The sequence below is a fragment of the Lathamus discolor genome, chromosome 1, assembly GCF_037157495.1.
Source record: "Lathamus discolor isolate bLatDis1 chromosome 1, bLatDis1.hap1, whole genome shotgun sequence".
Lineage (NCBI taxonomy): Eukaryota > Metazoa > Chordata > Aves > Psittaciformes > Psittacidae > Lathamus > Lathamus discolor.
The window spans coordinates 77,851,948-77,869,678 of NC_088884.1; the positions used below are offsets into that span (position 1 = coordinate 77,851,948).

The window sequence follows — 17,731 nt, forward strand, 5'->3', positions numbered from 1 at the left end:
AAAAAACAAACCAATACTTCTATTGCAAACTGTTCCCTATATGCAACAAATTTGGCTTCTTTCTTAAAAATACTAGGGCACACATACATGGAAAAATGTTTTGACATAGCTCCCCCTTTCCTGAATGTTTCCCACCATGAATATTTAGTGCATCTACAAGGATGAACTATAAACAATAAAGGTTGGTGTTACACCATGGCTGAAAACATTTTATTAAAAGAAATATGCTTGAAGATTTTAGAAGAGGAAAACCACATTCTACATTCATTTATGCTAGGCAGAAGAAGGAGTGAAAGCAAAATGCCGTAAAGTTTAGGAAGAAATTTAATCACAAGGCTTTAAAGGAGGCAGATTGAGTGCCTTACTGAATTTAGAGTGTTTGGGGTTTTGTTGTTGGGTTTCTGGGTGGATATTTTTGTTTTGTTTTTTTAAATTAGGCCAAAATAGTAAACATGCCACAAAAGTAGATCTACTTTTGTTGATATTTTTCTTCTGAAAAGCATACTCAACACAGTCAATATACAATATACATTATATTTTGAATGCAGCACAGTGTGTTTTTTGATTGTAAAATACTGCTTGAAAACAGGTCATCTGAATAATAGTCTCAAATGTATAAATACACATATATACATATACATACACATACATGTGTATATAGACACACATATACAATCATTAAGTTAATGTTATGTTGTGTTAAGGGAACAGGATTTTAGGAAACAATCTGACTGGCAGATTAAAAATCCTACCCAAGGAGATTACTTCGCTATAGACCCACAGGGCAGAACCAGCTAGGTTAGTTCCTCATACCGATACAGACTGGAGAAAAAAAAGTAACTCCATATATATTTAATTTCAGATTTCAAACAACAGTACACCACAGACTAAGAATGCCGATTTCACCATTACATTTATGTTAAGGATGGTCAATTCTGCCACAAAATCATTTCTCCAGTCATTTATTTTTTGATATATACTTCCAGTTGTTTACATTCACCCCTACATCAATTATCTCCAACTGAAACCCAGCTGAAGTTCAACCAAGCACTGTGATTCCAGATGAGACACAGTAAGTCAGCAGCTCTCAAACTGATGAAATCTTGATTTTCCACAAGTGTACCTACGTAATGAATTTAAATCACTGAAGGTATAATAGCTCCAGCAGTCCTGTGCTAATTTACACCAGCTGAAGAGATTTATGGAGAAAGCTCCTTTTTGTCACTTCAAATTATTTCTACATTCATTAATTTTACCTTGAAATGAATTGCTGACCAGTTTTTATACTAGCTGTGGTGATGTAGGTTTTAAAAAACAACCCTCAACAGACAAGAAACCAACAAACTCCAAAGAACCTGTCAAGTGTTTCCATACGTTTACCACTTATTTATATATATATTTGTTTTATTTTTATTTTTTTTCCCTCCTGACTCTACTTGCAACTCTTTGGAGCACACTTCTATAACCTCCTAAAATTACTTAGGTGGTAGTGTATTGATTCAGCATTTAATCAGTGCCTTGGCTTCATCCACAATTCAAAAAAAATGAATAAAAATCTCTTTTCTATGAAAGGGATTTAGAATCTTTGAGGAGATTTATAAAGCATTTTGAGATGGTTCTGCATAAAAAGATGACACTATATATGATATGCACATAAAGTGGTTTAATGTTCTACTCCAAATAAAAGACAAATTATGGGATTCCCATATCTAGTTTGCATATTGAAATTAAATGCATGTTAGAATAAACTGCTCAGTGCAAAGGGATTTGAAAGGACTAGATGCTACAGATTTTATAGCAGCTCTTCAACGAAGCAGTATACCTGATACCTGTAAACAATTTTTAGAGGATCTGGAAGAATGGTAATGACATGCAGATGTCATGATACACTATTTTCTTATGTTAGGGGAAAAATATTAAGTACTTTTGAAAACTACATTAACATCTTCCAAACATATTGATGATAAAATGAAGCCATTGTTCAAGTTGAACACAGATAAATCCACACTAAATAATTTTTTATCAGCTTTAAATTGTGCGAACATCTGATCACTTTGAAAGTGAGAAACGAGAATCTCTTGAACGTAAGAATCACAAAGCTTGAATAATTCAGAAGAGCTATTCACATACATTCGTGTATTATGAATGAATGCTCCGTTATAGTTTATTTCTTACACACACAGCTTTAGGTTAATACATTCAATGCATTAAAAAAATAAAATTAACAGCTGAAGTAGTAACAGCCTATACCTTGCTAGAATGATAGTTTTAATTTGACTGCTCTGGTCACGATACTTAAACCACAGCAATTACTACTTTGAATTTGTTCCTCTGAGGTCATAATTTACAATTCAAAATTAAAGTTTTGGATGCTGTAGGAGGGCTTGTCTGTGGAGAATGGAATAAAACAATTTAGAGTGGTTAAATCTAGAAGCAACATCTTCAATCTTCTGATCCCCTTTAATACTGTGGGTACATACTTTCCCTACAAAATACACACAGAACCATACATTTGAGTGCCAAGACATTCTGAATCAGAAGAGAACAATTCTGACCAAGCAACTGATTATATGAACATGAAATAGGTTTCACTAGGGTAAATAAAATATCTCACGCTATCTAAACTTAAAAGGCTGAAGCTAACAACCAAACAAGTAACTCCTAATGCTATGTTCATTTCAAATTGTTTATGCCCAAATGCAGGGGTTTGTCTGCAAGATGCTGAAACCATTGAAGCAGCTTCAGCTACTCAGTACCACTGTAACAAATAAGCCAGAAATTGCTGCTTCTAATCGTTTAGCTGGAATAGGTCTTCCTACTTGGCTCAGAATTAAATTTACAGGCGTTTAGAAAGCAGAATGTAATATGCAACACCAACCTGGCTGGGAGTGTTGATCTGCTCTGCAGAGGGATCTGGACAGGCTGGATCAATGGGCTGTGGCCAATTGCATGTGGTTCAACAAGGCAAAGTGTCAAGTGCATGTGGTTCAACAAGGCAAAAGTCCTACATTTGGGCCACAAGAGCCCCATGCAATGCTACAGGCTGGAGGAGGAGTGGCTGGAAAGGTGCTCGGTGGAACAGGACCTGGAAGTGCTGACTGACAGAGCTGAACATGAGCAGCTTGTGCCCAGACAGCCAAGAAGGCCAATGGCATCCTGGCCTTTATCAGCAATAGCATAGCCAGCAGGGCCAGGGATGTGATTGTGCTGGACTGCTTGCTGAATCTTGTACAGTGGAGGTGTGCAGGACTCAGCAGCTCATGTCCTGCACAGTATCTGAGGTGCTGAGGCCACACCTCAAATACTGTGTTCAGTTTTGGGCCCCTCACACCAAGACAGACACTGAGGTGCTGGATCATGTCCAGAGAAGGGCAACAAAGCTGGTGAAGGATCTAGAGCACAAGTCTCATGAGGAGCAGCTGAGCGAATGGCAGTTGGTTAGTCTGGAGAAAAGGAAAGACCTTACTGCTCTCTACAACTACCTGAAAGGAGGGTGTAGCGAGATGGATGTTGGCCTTTTTTCCAAGGTAATAAGCAGTATACAAATAGCCTCAAGTTGTGCCAGGGGAGGTTTAGATTGTATATTAGGAAAAATTTCTTCACCGAAAGGGTTGTCAAGCACTGGAACAGGTTGCCTAGGGAAGTAGTTGATGCTGGTCTTTTCCAACCTAAATGATTCTATGATTACAGTGATACCATCATATTATTTTCAGTACAGCTCAGTCCATCTTACCTAGAGACTCCTTTAATGCAACTTCTCCCCTTGCACTCAACAACTTGAACATGAGAAACAAAGGTTTTGTACACTGGGATGTGGCAAAATGACTCTACAGATCTCACAATTGCACTTGAGACCCTTAGAAAATACCCACTCTCAGGAGATGACCATTGAAAGCAAGCTAGCCACAGAAAGTTGTTCTTGCTTACTAAATGTTCCCCCTTCCCTTGCCAAGATATACAGAAGGTAACACATACTAGCTAGGGAGACCTTGGTGAAGATTTGATTGTACTCACCGGTGTGAACCAAAACGGGCTTGAACTGCCTGTAACTAAAGGCAAGTACGACTGACAGAAGTAACTTAAAGAAAATTACAGAAGAGCTTGCACATCAGATAAAAGTAATACTAGGGTTACATGCAGAATAATCTGGGCACATGGAGTACCCAAGGAAAAATCCAGAACTGACAGGCACAAAGTCAGTTGTAGAGTTACTCCACAATGCTGTGTTCTGATAATTACTAAAACTAGTGTGAAACTTTGAAGTCTAAAGGCAGATTTGGGTAGGTGAGAGCAAAATCCAGACCACTAACATTAAGCTGCATGACATTCTTCTTATCAAAGAATAACAGACACCGTTGGATGCTTGACACTAAAAACAGAGGTTACTTTAACAATCCCTTGTTAAATGCCAAGTGAGTTGGGTTTGTTCTTTTGTTGGGCTTTTTTTTCCTGCTGTGTGACACAAAGAGTAACTTTGGAATTCTCACTATAAAGAAGCAACAATTTAAATCTGCCCTCATGTTACTAACAAAACTGAACTTGAAACCGAGCTCTTCAGCTTGACATGATTTAAAATACAGATTGCAGTTATATCAAGAAGTAAGACTCCTGAATGTTCTTATGACAAATTAATTATAGAACCTACCTATTTTCTTTCCTTTCAGGGGTCAGAAAAAATCGCAATGATTTTAATTGTCTACTCGATAGTCAATCACTACCTCCAAATTTGCCATATTTAATTCAAGGATGTTACAGTAAAATATTTAGGGAAGGTTTTTATAAATACAGGTAAATGACCTAATAAGAATGAAAGTTCATAAGGGACCAAATACCATAAGGACAATAAGTCCTTATTCCCATAAGTGGAATGCAAATAATGTTAGTTAAATTGAGATTTGAGATTGCTAACTTGATAGTTAACTTGAGGTTCAAAGGCTCAGACTTCATACTAAATTTGTATAAAGCAGGTTCTACTTTACAACAATAATTCTTGAAGATTGTTGTCATAAATATTACAGTATCTGATCTTCTGCAAAAATTAAAAGGCTTAAGTTGAAAATGTTCTTTTGGTCCAAAAACCATAATAGCCAAAACTCATATTCCCAGAAGGTTACTAGAATCTGTTGCTCTTCTCAAACCACATACTGCATTTGAGTAATGAACTACTGCACTCTCAGAAGAAAACAGTGATAAGACACTGAAAAAAAGTGACTACTCTTTTAAACACAACTGGAACATATTTGTCCATTGCATGCCACTTACATTACTGCTAATTTTTTGATGCATAAAAATATCAAGATCGTTAAGTGTCAGCTATTAAAACAAATCACTGAAAAGTATTTGTTAATTTAGAACTGTGTTTAATTTCAAATAGAAAACATGCTTTTTTTAATAAATTATTCACTAACAGGAACCCAGTATCATGAAATCAAAGCAATGATCAAGTACTGAACATTTTTAATACTGTACATATATTATATATTGTTTTCTCATATTTTAGGTATTCTTTTCTAGATTGAAAAAACAATAGATTGTTTCCTCAATAAATTGAAACTTTAAAAGCCAATATACCTGTGAAAGCAATTTGCATTACTTTAATTAAAAGAGACAAGTAAATACAACATATGTACAGATCTGTGGAATTCAATCAATAAACTACATACATTAAACCAAACTGTCCCTGCATATTTAACTACACATCTATTTTGGCAATGTGGAGGTATATCTTTTATCCTGTTGCAAGTCCTAACGTGTAAGTAGGAAGCTTCAGTATTTGCATTCTTAATGAAAGTAGCAAACATTAAACCAAGAGCAACTGATTTTTCAAAAAAAAAAAAAAAAAAAAAGGTTGTATCATGACAAACAAGAAGTTAGTAAATATTTTTAATAGCATTCACATTTTTTAAAAAAGTCTCTGAAATGGACCTGTACATCACCTTTATTGACAGAACATAAATATAAGAAAAAGATCCCTAAAAAGACCAGAATTTTTCCCAAACATAAAGTGCTAAGATGTGTATGGTTGTAAGATTTCTTGATTGAGCAAAGAACAGTTAACGCAAAGGTTAACCACAAATTCAATTGAAATCTTTCAAAAATACATGTGTTCTTGAGCTTCAGCATTCACAAGTTTTAGAAGATTCAGGTTGCTCTTCTAAATTCACCTGCAGTTCAGTTTGACATTCTGGTGTCTCACCTTTTACAGCTAAATGGATAACTTTCAGCCATTTCTGTTTTAGTTCCTCATTGTCTGCAGCAAAGCTGTGCACAGACTTAGACTGGGTCAGTTTGAAGCTGTGTGGGAGGTCAGCACTTCTTGGAGTGTCATCTACTGTATAGCCCAGAAGTGGAATTGTAGCCAGAGCTTTAACATCCTAAGAAGAAGAAATTCTTGATTAAGTATAGATAACTAATTTGCCCGCTAACTCTCATTTCCTATACAGGTTGATGAAAACAATAGGGTCTTTCCTCTGTTCCTAAGCTATCAGACTTCTCTTCCTCAGGTGGCAGTGACAATTACAAAAGTCTTTCCCATTTTATCTGCACATACCTGTGGAGCGCCATACATGTATAGCACAAGAGCTTCCTGCTTAGGTATAACACACCATGCTTTCTGCCAGGGCTTTGATTTTTCCATGTACTGAAGAAAGCTGCATATAACACTATTTCCAGAAACCTCTGCAGATTCAATCTAGGAGAGAGTACAAAGCATAAAAAGGAAAATAAACTTTCCTGAAATACAGACTAAAAACACAGGAAACAGAAAAGGAGAACTTCATCACCATTCATATCCAACCTTGGATACAATCTGCAAAAATATCCACTTGAGCAACTACCCAAGTAAGATCATGAAAGACTGGGTTTATGGAAAATACTTATGTATTATATACTTATAACATGTACTCCCTTAACATGTGTAATCTGTTCCTTCTTTCATTGGTAATTTTGGATTATACACTTCTAGATCACTCTAAATTTAATTCTGCCTCCACAGATAGCCTTTCTCTGTATCTTCGTATCTACAACATCCAATTTCTAAACGACATCATGTCAGGCATTTAAGTGCTAACAACTGTCCAATATGACAGCTACACTATTTTGGCATTCAAAATATTATGGCAGGATCAGATGCAAATATATTTTTAATAGCATAAGAATGCAAGCATGTAGCAAAAAGATTAGGTGAATTGCTTAAAAACTGAAGACAAAATGACATGCTATTTGGGATAAATAGTGATCCTGAGAAGATCAGAAAGAACACAAAATGATAATTTGTTAAAGTTCCCTTGAATACATTTTTTTCTCTCCTAGTAGTGGTGCTGCCTGGCTGGTGCAACATGGTACTAACCGCTCTGCTGTCATGAGACCCAGCAAGCGGATGGACATTTCTAAGAGACTCCATAGCTCCTTAGTTACCTTAAAAAAGGCACCATGCCAAGAAAGAGCAGACTCTTGACTATAAGGTAAGCTAGTGGAGTTTTGCAGTCCTTACATTTAGGGGACTGTAGTCAAACCAACATGGATTAAGACCTATATATGGAATCACAACCTGTGTCTTATTTTTGTCTTCTTTTTCTGTTGTTATTTAGCTCAAGGGTCAGTCGCTGTCTACTACATCTCAAGGTAAGTATGTCTTAACAAAATTACTATGATCTTTCCCTAATGTAAGTTAGGTGTTTTGAAAGGGCCTTTAAAGGGGGATTTAAGAAATGTGCAATTGGTTAATTGCAATTGTAAGGTGCCTATTTCTCCTGAAGTTATAAAAGAAACATAGCTCTTTATTGTCTGATTGAGACCTTGAATTTTTAGATGTCAAAAGGTGAGAGGAACTTGATGACTTAAAGGTATATTGCGTACACTGATCAAAAAACAGTATTTTACAACTCAGACTTGGAATAGAAAAATTCCCCCTTATTCCTCTCTCCTCCCTCCTCAGTTCTTTCAGTTTGGGTATATGTTCTCAGAAATCATTGTAGTAGCAGTGGTTTTTATTGCTATGACAGCTTAAGTGAAGAAGAAGAAAAACTGAAGATTTGTAAGCAAAGGTAATGTTTTATCACATCTGCTGATGTAACTAGAAAGAAGTAAACAAGCTCTAAGGTTTATCATTTCCCCCTTAAAAAATAAAATAAAAGTAAGAAACAATGCAGTATTGTAAAAGATTAATGGTGAAAATCAAGATCTATTGGACAGGATAAATTTGGTCCACATACCTTTTACTCCTCAAACAGAAAATGACCCTGCAAGAAGGCTACCAGTTTTCACTTACTGACGAGTTGAAACTGCATGTATGCACATATATGATTTTTAAATTACATACCTCCAGGATCCCTTTCTTCTTCTTTTCTTCACTGTCGGTACAGCCAATTATAACATGATAGCAGTCTTTACACACTTTGTTCAATTTATTGCCATCATACTCAAGATGTGCCTTGTAATCAGAACATTTCCAGCAAACCACCTTAGAAACAAAAAAGATAACTTACATATAAAAATCATGAAAACATAATTGGATTAAAAACTAGTATTATTTTCTCTACTTAGTAGTATATTGTTTCATTCTGCAGAACAAGAAAGATAATGCCTTTATGACATGGCATTACAAATTCAATTGAAAATAATGATTTTTCCAAATCTGTGCCACTGCTGCTCAACTAGAAGCATTTTTTACTATTTATCTGATGAAACTTCGTACTTTCCATAAAATCACATTAGCCTTTCAGTCCTATCTGTAGGTTAAAGTTAGAAATAGAATCTAGCAGAAACCATGCTACAGGAAGAAAATCCTCCAGCTTCCTGGAAGAAAATCCTTTCCCGTTTGTTAAGATGCCAACATGAAAAGCTCCATTTACCTTTTTTTTTTTATCTACATAGCCTGAGAAATGTACAAATGAGATGCACATTACTGATGAAAACAATAATAAAATAAGAAATAGATACTTTTTTAACCTGCTATTAAATTTTCGGTTTTATAATCTGTTCATAAGTACACAGAATAAGCCAATATCACAATGATTTTTCTTCTCACTGTACATTTATATGCATAAAACTGCAACCCATGAGATATCTGAAAGAACATTTCGTTAGCAATGTTTTTCCACAGAAATGTTCTTTCAGATGAAAAAGATTCCCTGCATAAAAAATTTGAGTGAAGTTATTTCAAGAAAGAACAGTAGACAAATGGACTTGGGCTACTTAAACACCTGAACAAAATTTTATTGTGGTCCGGGGTCTTGCAGCACTAATCTATAACACTACCTTCAACTAGTATCTCTAGAGAATACTACTGAAGTATTCCCAATTAGTCACTGCTGGAAAAACACAACTGACCCAAAGTAATTCACATGGGAAAAAAAAAAATAAAATTAAAATGCATAAAATGTGGTAGAACTAAAGAGAGGGAAATTAGTTAGGAATCTGAACAAGAGGGTGAATAAAAAGGAAAGGCGTGATCTTAAGATTAACAGATAAGTTTTAAGACCATGATCTGGGGGGAAAAAACCCCAAAACAAAACCCACAAAACAGATTAATATATAATTATACAAGGGTATAATCAATAAAAAAGCTAATGCAAAAAAGCAAAAAGCAGCACTGTGGATGGAATAAGCCATCATGCCACATAAAAATATTATGAAGAAATCGTGCAAGATAACCTGGAAGAGAGGAATTAAACCTGGGCCTGCACTACCATCTGCTGGAGAAAGACATTGCTGCTGGATGGCAAGAACAGAAAGCATGGGGTGTTTGCTCTGTTGTTAACTTCTGAAAACTCTCAAGTCATACCACTAATTCATGGTTGCTTTAAAGCAACTGACATTACCATACCATCATACACAGAGAACAGCAGTAATACTCTCTCCGCATCCTAAGCATTCTGCTTCCCTGATGCTTCATGCATGTTCACACAGTTACATGCTGAACCCAGCTGGGAACAGCTCCAAGTTGGCCCAATGAGAAACTGCAGGGCTACATGGTCTTGTGAATAGGAAAGAGAAAGTAGCAGAATGGGAAGAGGAGGCAGTCAGTGCTGCACAGTATACTGCTGCCTTATTCCAGTTTAATATGGTCTTGAAACTGTTGAGATCAGTGGAAGCCACTCAAAAATAACAGTATAGTAGGTCCAGGGGCTTGGAACATTTTACAAAGACATGCATCTTCCGCTGCTCCAAATTACTTCTAAATTTACAATGCTAACTAAAGCAGACAGAGGATTCCTTTGTCATATGCTACATACAGCTTCTCTCCTTTCAGCCACAAGCAGAGGAACAAACTCTGCAGAACAACAAGCAGGCACCAGAAGTCAAGTAGGTGCTTAGACCCATTCCCAAGCCTACTCATGAGCTACAGAAGCTGGGGTTTTGCACTTACATGTCCACATGCTCGGCAGTGGTGCCTTCTCCTTGTCAGTGCATTAAAGGGCTCCTTGCATTTCATGCACATGGTTACTTCATTGTCTCGTATCCATCTTGGTGCTCTCTTCCCAAGCTCAGCATTCTGAATGGGGCCAGGAGGAGGGTGGGAGAATAAAAAACCCAGTGTAAAAAGTTGTGCAGTACTTTAAATAGAGAAAATTATTATTCTCTTCCTCTGGCAGGGAAATGTCAAAACAGAGCTCAAGATGCATTTGGAAATATATACAAGAAATAACAAAGAAAATCATTATGCCTCACTGAAAGGATGCTCTGTTACATGTTGCAAATAAAAAAAAGAAAAAAAGAAAAAAAAAAGGATTGTTTATAAGATTTGGCATTATGAAGAAAAACAATTACCAACAAGATGACTACTTCATAATTCCTCTGCTATATAAGAGTGAAAAGCTTGCAAACAAAGTTTATGCCAATGTTTTCCCACTTACTGGAGAACAAAATGGGTACTAAGAAGGTTACAAAGGAATAACAGCAACTTACAGATACCTCAACAGGCATGTCTTCATATTCTTTAGCAATAGCATTTCTGAAAGTTTCATTCCTCTGCTGAAAAGCTTCTATTGTATTCTGAAGTGCCTGAGGAAACAGTGGAGAAATGCCTCAAACATATTACATTTAAAACAGATTCTCTGCATTCTTACCAGTTATTAAGTAGCAGAGGGAAGCTACAGCTAGAAAATATGAATATTACTTTTTTGATTGCTTCATTGAAAAAAATGTTTAGAAAATATAGAATTCAGATAAATTTACCTTTATCCATTCTTCCTTATCTTGTTCAGAACTAAAAGAAATATTTGAAACATTAGTCCAAAACTAGTTTGGAAAACATTTTCTCACTATCAAAAACTTCTTGCAAAAGCTTCTGAAGTAATTATCAGGAATTTAAATTTAAACAATATTAACTGTCCATCTTAAAACAGAAAGCAAAAGTATGATTTTAGGCTTTCACAAGTTTGCAGGCACTAAGCAGTGAATTCAAGTTGGTAGCCTAGGCTATTTTCAAAACACTGATACTAAGATGAAGCCTCTTTCTCTGAATCTATTAGTCCACTCTTTTTCATGCATATATTTAATCCTCCAAAAGCTAGATAAAAAGACTGCTTACCTGGCCTGCAACTCCAGTGTTCGCTCTTTTCCAGACACTTGAAAAGTGTGTGGATATTCTTCATTATGAGTTTCTATAATCTTCATGCCATCTATGCCAACTCTGGTTCGAACTGAGAATTTTGATCCTACCAGGCTGAATTTGGGGACGCAGTAGAGCAACATGTTGTTAAACTGGGGAAAAAGAAATAAATGCATGTGTTTGCATTATTGCAGTGTTTTGCAAAAACACTGATAAAGCCACATTTTCTACTGACAGCAGGATGATGTCAGAAAGCTAGACTTCGTGGGTGACGAAGTAGGCTCTTTCCCACTCACCTGATATACAAGAAAGCCAAAGTTCTAATGCAAGCCAATTTCTTTTTCTTACTTGTTTGGAAATAAGATTAAAGGACACTTTCAGTGGATGAATGATGGTTTATGCAGAGCAATCTTCATAGCATTTATTATCAACTATTCTCAGACTGGGTATTTTATAGCACTGTACAGCTTTTGTTAGAAAACCCCATTCTTACGCCCCAGTTCTGCAACATATACTTTAAACTGAAAAATAAGAACTGTTTTCTTCAGTATAGATGTTTATATTTACCCTAATACCCTAATTCAGGTATTAGGGTATTATCACCTAATAGGTGATACCAGCGTGGTATCACCTACTTGAGCCAGGAATGGAACGCAGCCTGTCCCATCTTTCACTTTAGAGAATTAGTTACCAAAATCATTTGGATTTGTAGAAGTTGTAGCTAATATTATTTGAGGAAATTATAGGTCTTTTCTCCAAGACAGAAGAACATTTCTTAGAGTTTTTATTCACTGAAATCCTCAATATCACAGGAAAAAAAAAATTTAATAAAAATGAGCAAGACAAAGATACATTCCTTTATTAAAGATCAGAACTTTAAATAATATGTAAATGTCTAAAGCCCCAGCCTAGAAGCAGTCATTAAATCAGATCTATAGCGTTTAATTTTCCCAAATTTTTTCCCCTCACATTTTTCTCAAAATTAATTATTAAAAGGAGAAACTCACTTTGGTTAAATCCTAGTTCATAGAAATCCTGTCTAGCCTATTGCTTAACGTCTAGCACAGATAAAGCACATTTGAATTTGTCACCACTCATATGCAGTGCACATCATTTTAAACAGCTGTCTAGCCCCATCACAGGTCTTACTATTCAATGGTTTCTCCTTTTGTTAGAAGCACAGATAAGCAGTTGTACCTCAACAACCCATTACTAGTCTTTATTAACCAGAACTGCAGTGCCAGAGGTTTATAAGCAGTAATGTATTAGCAGTTTTTAATGCTAATACATTAAAAACTGTATTAGCATACAGTTGAACTGTGCAATTTTTAAAACAATGAACTATATCAAAACTCTTGCAAGGGAGTTGTAAGGCGGCATGGCTGTAGTTTTTTAGTTCCAAGACATGACACACACACCTGACAAGAGGATGACCTGACATGATAACAAGCTCCCACAGGACCATAAGACTTGACTGGGACCTCAACATACAATCTATAAGGACTAGAACATTAAACTTTTACATTTCAATTTCATGAGAATGTCAGAGTTCTTGTGCTCTAGGACCTGCATTTATAATCAGCAGCCACTTTCGGTAAAAGTGAGCTGCTGGACACTAGTTCCATTTGTTTAAAACCATGTATTCCATTCTAGCATCTCCATTCAAGCCCTTCTGTAAGCAGCGTAGGTTTTACTCATGCTCTAATATCACTAGTGGAAAGGCACTGGCATCAGCTAAAGAGGATTTCCTTCTCTCTTTGGCAGTTCTTTTGCATTTAGGCACTCCTTGCAAACACAGGCTACCATACTTACTAGGAAAAGATACCGTTCTTGAGCAGATGTATTGCGAGCAGCGAGTTTAAGGATCTGTCCTTCTTTTATCAGTTCATTTGAAGGGTTCACAATGTCTTCCTCTTCTCCCAGCATCTCGTATATCTCTAACAATTTCTTTAGATTCTCCTTTACAGGGAAAATACAGTTATAAAACTAATTAAACCCACAGATCTTTAAACATATTTAAATTAAATTATGGGAGCTTGTGTAAGCCTGGAGAATGTTAGCTTTCAAAAACATATATACCTGTTATGTATAGTCAGACATACAGGCTGATTAAATTAGTTGATGCAGTAACAAGTACTTTTAGGAATGTTACCTCCTTGGTAATTTTAAAAATGTAGTTATACATGCAGCCTGTATTATCTCTTGCCCAAAGTACCTTACATACTTAATGAAATGCCTGTCGTGCCAGCCCAATATTGTACAGAAACAGTAACTACTCTTTACAAACGTTATCCTTCCACCGACAACCACAGATGAAACAAGGTTAAACATCCAGTGTGGTATCACCTATTTGAGCAAGGAGATGAACCCAGCCTGTCCCACCTTCCACTTTAGAGAACTAGGTGCAATGCTAGATTTTGTCTATCATTCCCAGGAGCTGTATAAATACATTAAGTAGGAGCAATCCCTTGGACCCAGGGAACCCTTTTTTGGCTACGTTTGCATTTCACACTCCTAGTTTCACCAAATACTCAAATATAATATATTAAAAACTGACCAGGGAAAGAAGGATAATTTACCATTTTTCTTATTGCACTATTTGAGTGACTCGCTGCAGTGGATATAATTTCCAGGGATTCTAGGCAGAAGGAAAAGAAAAGAGTAAACCCAAAAAGCTGCACTTCTACATATTACCAAAAAAAAAAAAGTATCAGTCTACAAAACCATTTGCCATTTTTATGTACATTAAACACCATAATAAATTTAAGTTATCAACAAAAAAAAAACCCAAGGTAAAGTGGAAAGCATAAGAAAGTCAACTACCAAATAGAAACTATAATCTGGAAAGATCCGAAGAGAATTATTGCAGATTACTTTAGAGCTGCAGCACTTAGAATCATGTTTTTTATGACATGACCACTCATGGTTCTCTCCCCTCTTCTCACAAAGTAGTCCAGAATATCAAACTGTGGGGTTTTAGTTGAAACAGCTCACTAACAATGAAGTATTTAAAAAAAAAAAAAAAATCTGGCCAGTAATTTTGAACAATCATGGAAATATCTTGAACTGTTCTTGTGTAAATACAGGGAGGTATAAATTTAAAAATGGGCTGTTCTTTTTCCTACAGGAAAAAATACAATAATGAGTGTAACTCCATTTTTTTACAGACACACACTCCAAATGTGCATAAAGCAAACCAAAATGCCAAGAAAAGCAAAAAAAAAAAACAAACAACCAAACCACCAAAGAAAAACCATCACACCGCAAAGCAAACAAATCCTGTGTGCTTATCCAAACCTAAAGCAACACTTACGCACTCCAGGAGGAGAACAGTAAAGGCTTTAGAACTTTTAACTTCATCCACTATTCAAGCACTTTCCCCCCCAAAGAATCCTACAGTCCTGCATCTCCCCTTAAGAAAATTTGGCATTCTTTTCATAGGGACTTTGCCTCTTCACTCGGTTTTTCCTGAGAATATCTCTAGCTTACAGTATCCTCTTACTAATATCTTATTTCAGCTCTTTTAATGGCTAGAAGATATTTACTTTCAGCATCTTTCCAGTCTAGAGAATCCTGAGGCAATTTCCTTAGGTAGTCCTTTAGAAGCATCTCGTAGCGTGGAATGCGTTGTACTGGTTCTAGCATGTGATGTTGCAATGTCAAATTTCCACACACTTTTTCCTTCTAAAAAATTGTAAACATATTTCAATGTAGCAGGCAAAAATGTTATTACGATATAGTAAAATAAAAGTTATGACTGATGAAACACAACGTATTTTGAAATGTGCATGACAGACCTTCTGAAAGAAAACAGAACTACTTTAACAAACCAAATAATTAGAAATACTTTCCTAAAAACAGTTGTAAAAACTTTCCTAAGTATCCAAAAGATCTCCCAAACTCCAGTGAATTTTTAATTAGGCTTGTAAGACTCAGACAAGAGAATAACTACTGAATTAATAAGAACAGTTCATGACCACCTATTAGAAAATATCGCTTAAATGGAGTCTGAAGGTTTATTTTACCTGTCTGCGGAAAAGCTTTCTCTGAGCTTCACTTATAATGTAAACCCCCTCAGCAGTGTTTTAAGATGCATATTAATTTATGCAATTAAAAGATTTCAATCAAATGCACATCATTGTCTTCCCTGGCTTCGAACCACGAGACCCCACTGAGCAGTAAAATTTAAGTAGAAAAACCTTATCCCAGCGTTAGCTGCTCAGTATGCTCTGACACACATACCTGCCAATTCACAGAGAAACCTACAGGGAGCACTAGAGGGTATAAAAAGCACTTTTATGCATTGCTGAACTGCTAAGCTTTCTTTACCTTTTGTGCCTCAGCATTGCGGATTATGTACTTGCTTCCAAAGCATAAAGCTCTGTGTTAACAGCACTGGTGAGAACTAATACAGTACTTACAGATTCAGTGTGAGGATCTATAATTGCACTGATAGGTCACTTGATACTAATTTTTGTTGTAGATACCAAAACTAAATACTGTTTTAAGATAAATAATACAAAATAGTATTCTTTCAGTCTTCTCATGTTTCAGCCTTTTTACTTTGGTCCTCTATTTTGCAGTTGAAAATCTGGATTTATGGGGGTATATGTGTACATATGAAGGGAGAAGGTGAAGAAGCAGAATGCAGCATGAAGCGGAAAAAATGAACAATCCTTAATTCTAAGGAATTTAGTATTTTATTTTCTCTTTAATCCTTTTCTCACCCTATATAAACTATATATTTTCATATATGATTGTATTACTTGGATATCTACGTTATTTTCCCCATTACCTGAATGTCTTGAATAATGAATTTGAATTGAGGTGACCGTTCAGTCCATGTTTTCACCAATTCCATGGCATTATCAAAATTCTTCACATACTCCCCATACATCTTGAGGAAAGGCGCTAACTTTTGCAGAATGTCTCCAATTCTGGGGGTGGTAGTCCTGCAAAGTAAGAGGGTGGAATCTCAGAGCAAACAGGGAAGAAAAAAGTCACACAAGGTTATATAGAGAATTATATAACCTTTAATAGAGAATCCTTCAAGTGTTTAATAGAGAATCCTTCTGTTTGGGATTGTCTGCTACAGAGTTCCAACATGACCATTAAAACTGACCAGAATTAACATAGAAAGAGTGTTTGTACCCTCTTTGATGATGTATAAGCATTATAGGTCATGTAAAGCACTAAAGAAAGAAAAGCCACCTATAATAAAAAACTTGAAAGGTTTTGTTTGCAAAACATGGCCTAATTTATTTTATTTGCAGTTCCTTAAAGCTCCATGATCTTCTTTTGACCATACTTAACCCTTCAAACATCTAACCTGTGGTTCTGTTTGAGGACTAAATCCATACTGTACAGCTTCCCTTCCGTGTCTTATATAAATACATGTATTGACAGCTTTCAAAAATCATTATCTAATAAAAACTATGAAGTAGAAAAAATCCCTTGGATTCCAGGCTTTTTTGTGAGAACTACAGAACCAGTGGGGTTGGAAGGGATCTCTGAAGATCATCTAGTCCTACTGATAGCATCTTCAAATAAAACAGAATAGCAAAAACTGATGGAGAGGCACAGAGAAGCGGCACTCCTGATGCACACAGAGAAGGCAGAACAGCATGCAGGCATCTCTGAGAACTACAGTAACAAGCAAATTTCCCATTTCATTTTCAAGAACAGACTCAGAAACTCAGTATATCTGGATTTCTAAAAGTCCACAGGCAATGTTGTGGTAGTGGTCTAAAGTGAAGCAACCTACTGCAATCTCTTCATCAGTCTACTTCAACACACAACTCCAAAAGAAAAGCTCTGCAGAAGAGAAAAGTTATTCATATAGTGAATATTGCCAAGTGGCAAAACCTGGCCCAGCTTCAGCTGCCTCTTGCAGGGGGAGAGGGAGTAAAAGAGGTGGAGGCTCAGAAGGCACCTGCACAAGACCTGGCAGAGGTCTGAGTTACTGCTGGGCCTGGTAACTAGAGAAGGGGACAAGATACAGAGGCCTCTGAAATCACCTCCAAAGGGCGAGTGTTCTCTCCACCCTTAATTGGTTTGATGTATTTGTTCAACCACTCTATATGAAAGCAGACACATTTTCAGAGGCAAACTAGTAATTTAAACCAAAAACCCCCTCCTTTGATTCACTAAATGTTATTTTCCTGGGTTATAATTTTA

The 17,731-nt window shown here is 36.1% G+C and overlaps 1 protein-coding gene across 5 annotated transcripts in view; it reads right to left on the reverse strand.

Annotated features, from left to right (window-relative positions):
* Window positions 1-17,731, reverse strand: part of FGD4 (FYVE, RhoGEF and PH domain containing 4) — a 110,466-nt gene that overhangs the window by 458 nt on the left and 92,277 nt on the right. For 4 of the 5 annotated variants that reach the window (XM_065681625.1, XM_065681663.1, XM_065681644.1 and 1 more), the window contains 11 exons: window positions 16,350-16,506; window positions 15,100-15,238; window positions 14,134-14,192; window positions 13,367-13,513; window positions 11,534-11,706; window positions 11,179-11,209; window positions 10,909-11,004; window positions 10,370-10,495; window positions 8,321-8,461; window positions 6,551-6,691; window positions 1-6,374 (listed from right to left, as the gene is read on the reverse strand). The exon at window positions 1-6,374 is cut by the window's left edge and continues 458 nt beyond it. In XM_065681625.1, the coding sequence (XP_065537697.1) occupies window positions 6,117-6,374; window positions 6,551-6,691; window positions 8,321-8,461; window positions 10,370-10,495; window positions 10,909-11,004; window positions 11,179-11,209; window positions 11,534-11,706; window positions 13,367-13,513; window positions 14,134-14,192; window positions 15,100-15,238; window positions 16,350-16,506 (1,468 nt within the window). In that variant the 3' untranslated portion in view covers window positions 1-6,116. The remainder of the gene's footprint in view (window positions 6,375-6,550; window positions 6,692-8,320; window positions 8,462-10,369; window positions 10,496-10,908; window positions 11,005-11,178; window positions 11,210-11,533; window positions 11,707-13,366; window positions 13,514-14,133; window positions 14,193-15,099; window positions 15,239-16,349; window positions 16,507-17,731) is intronic. The other variant, XM_065681634.1, reaches the window with a different exon arrangement.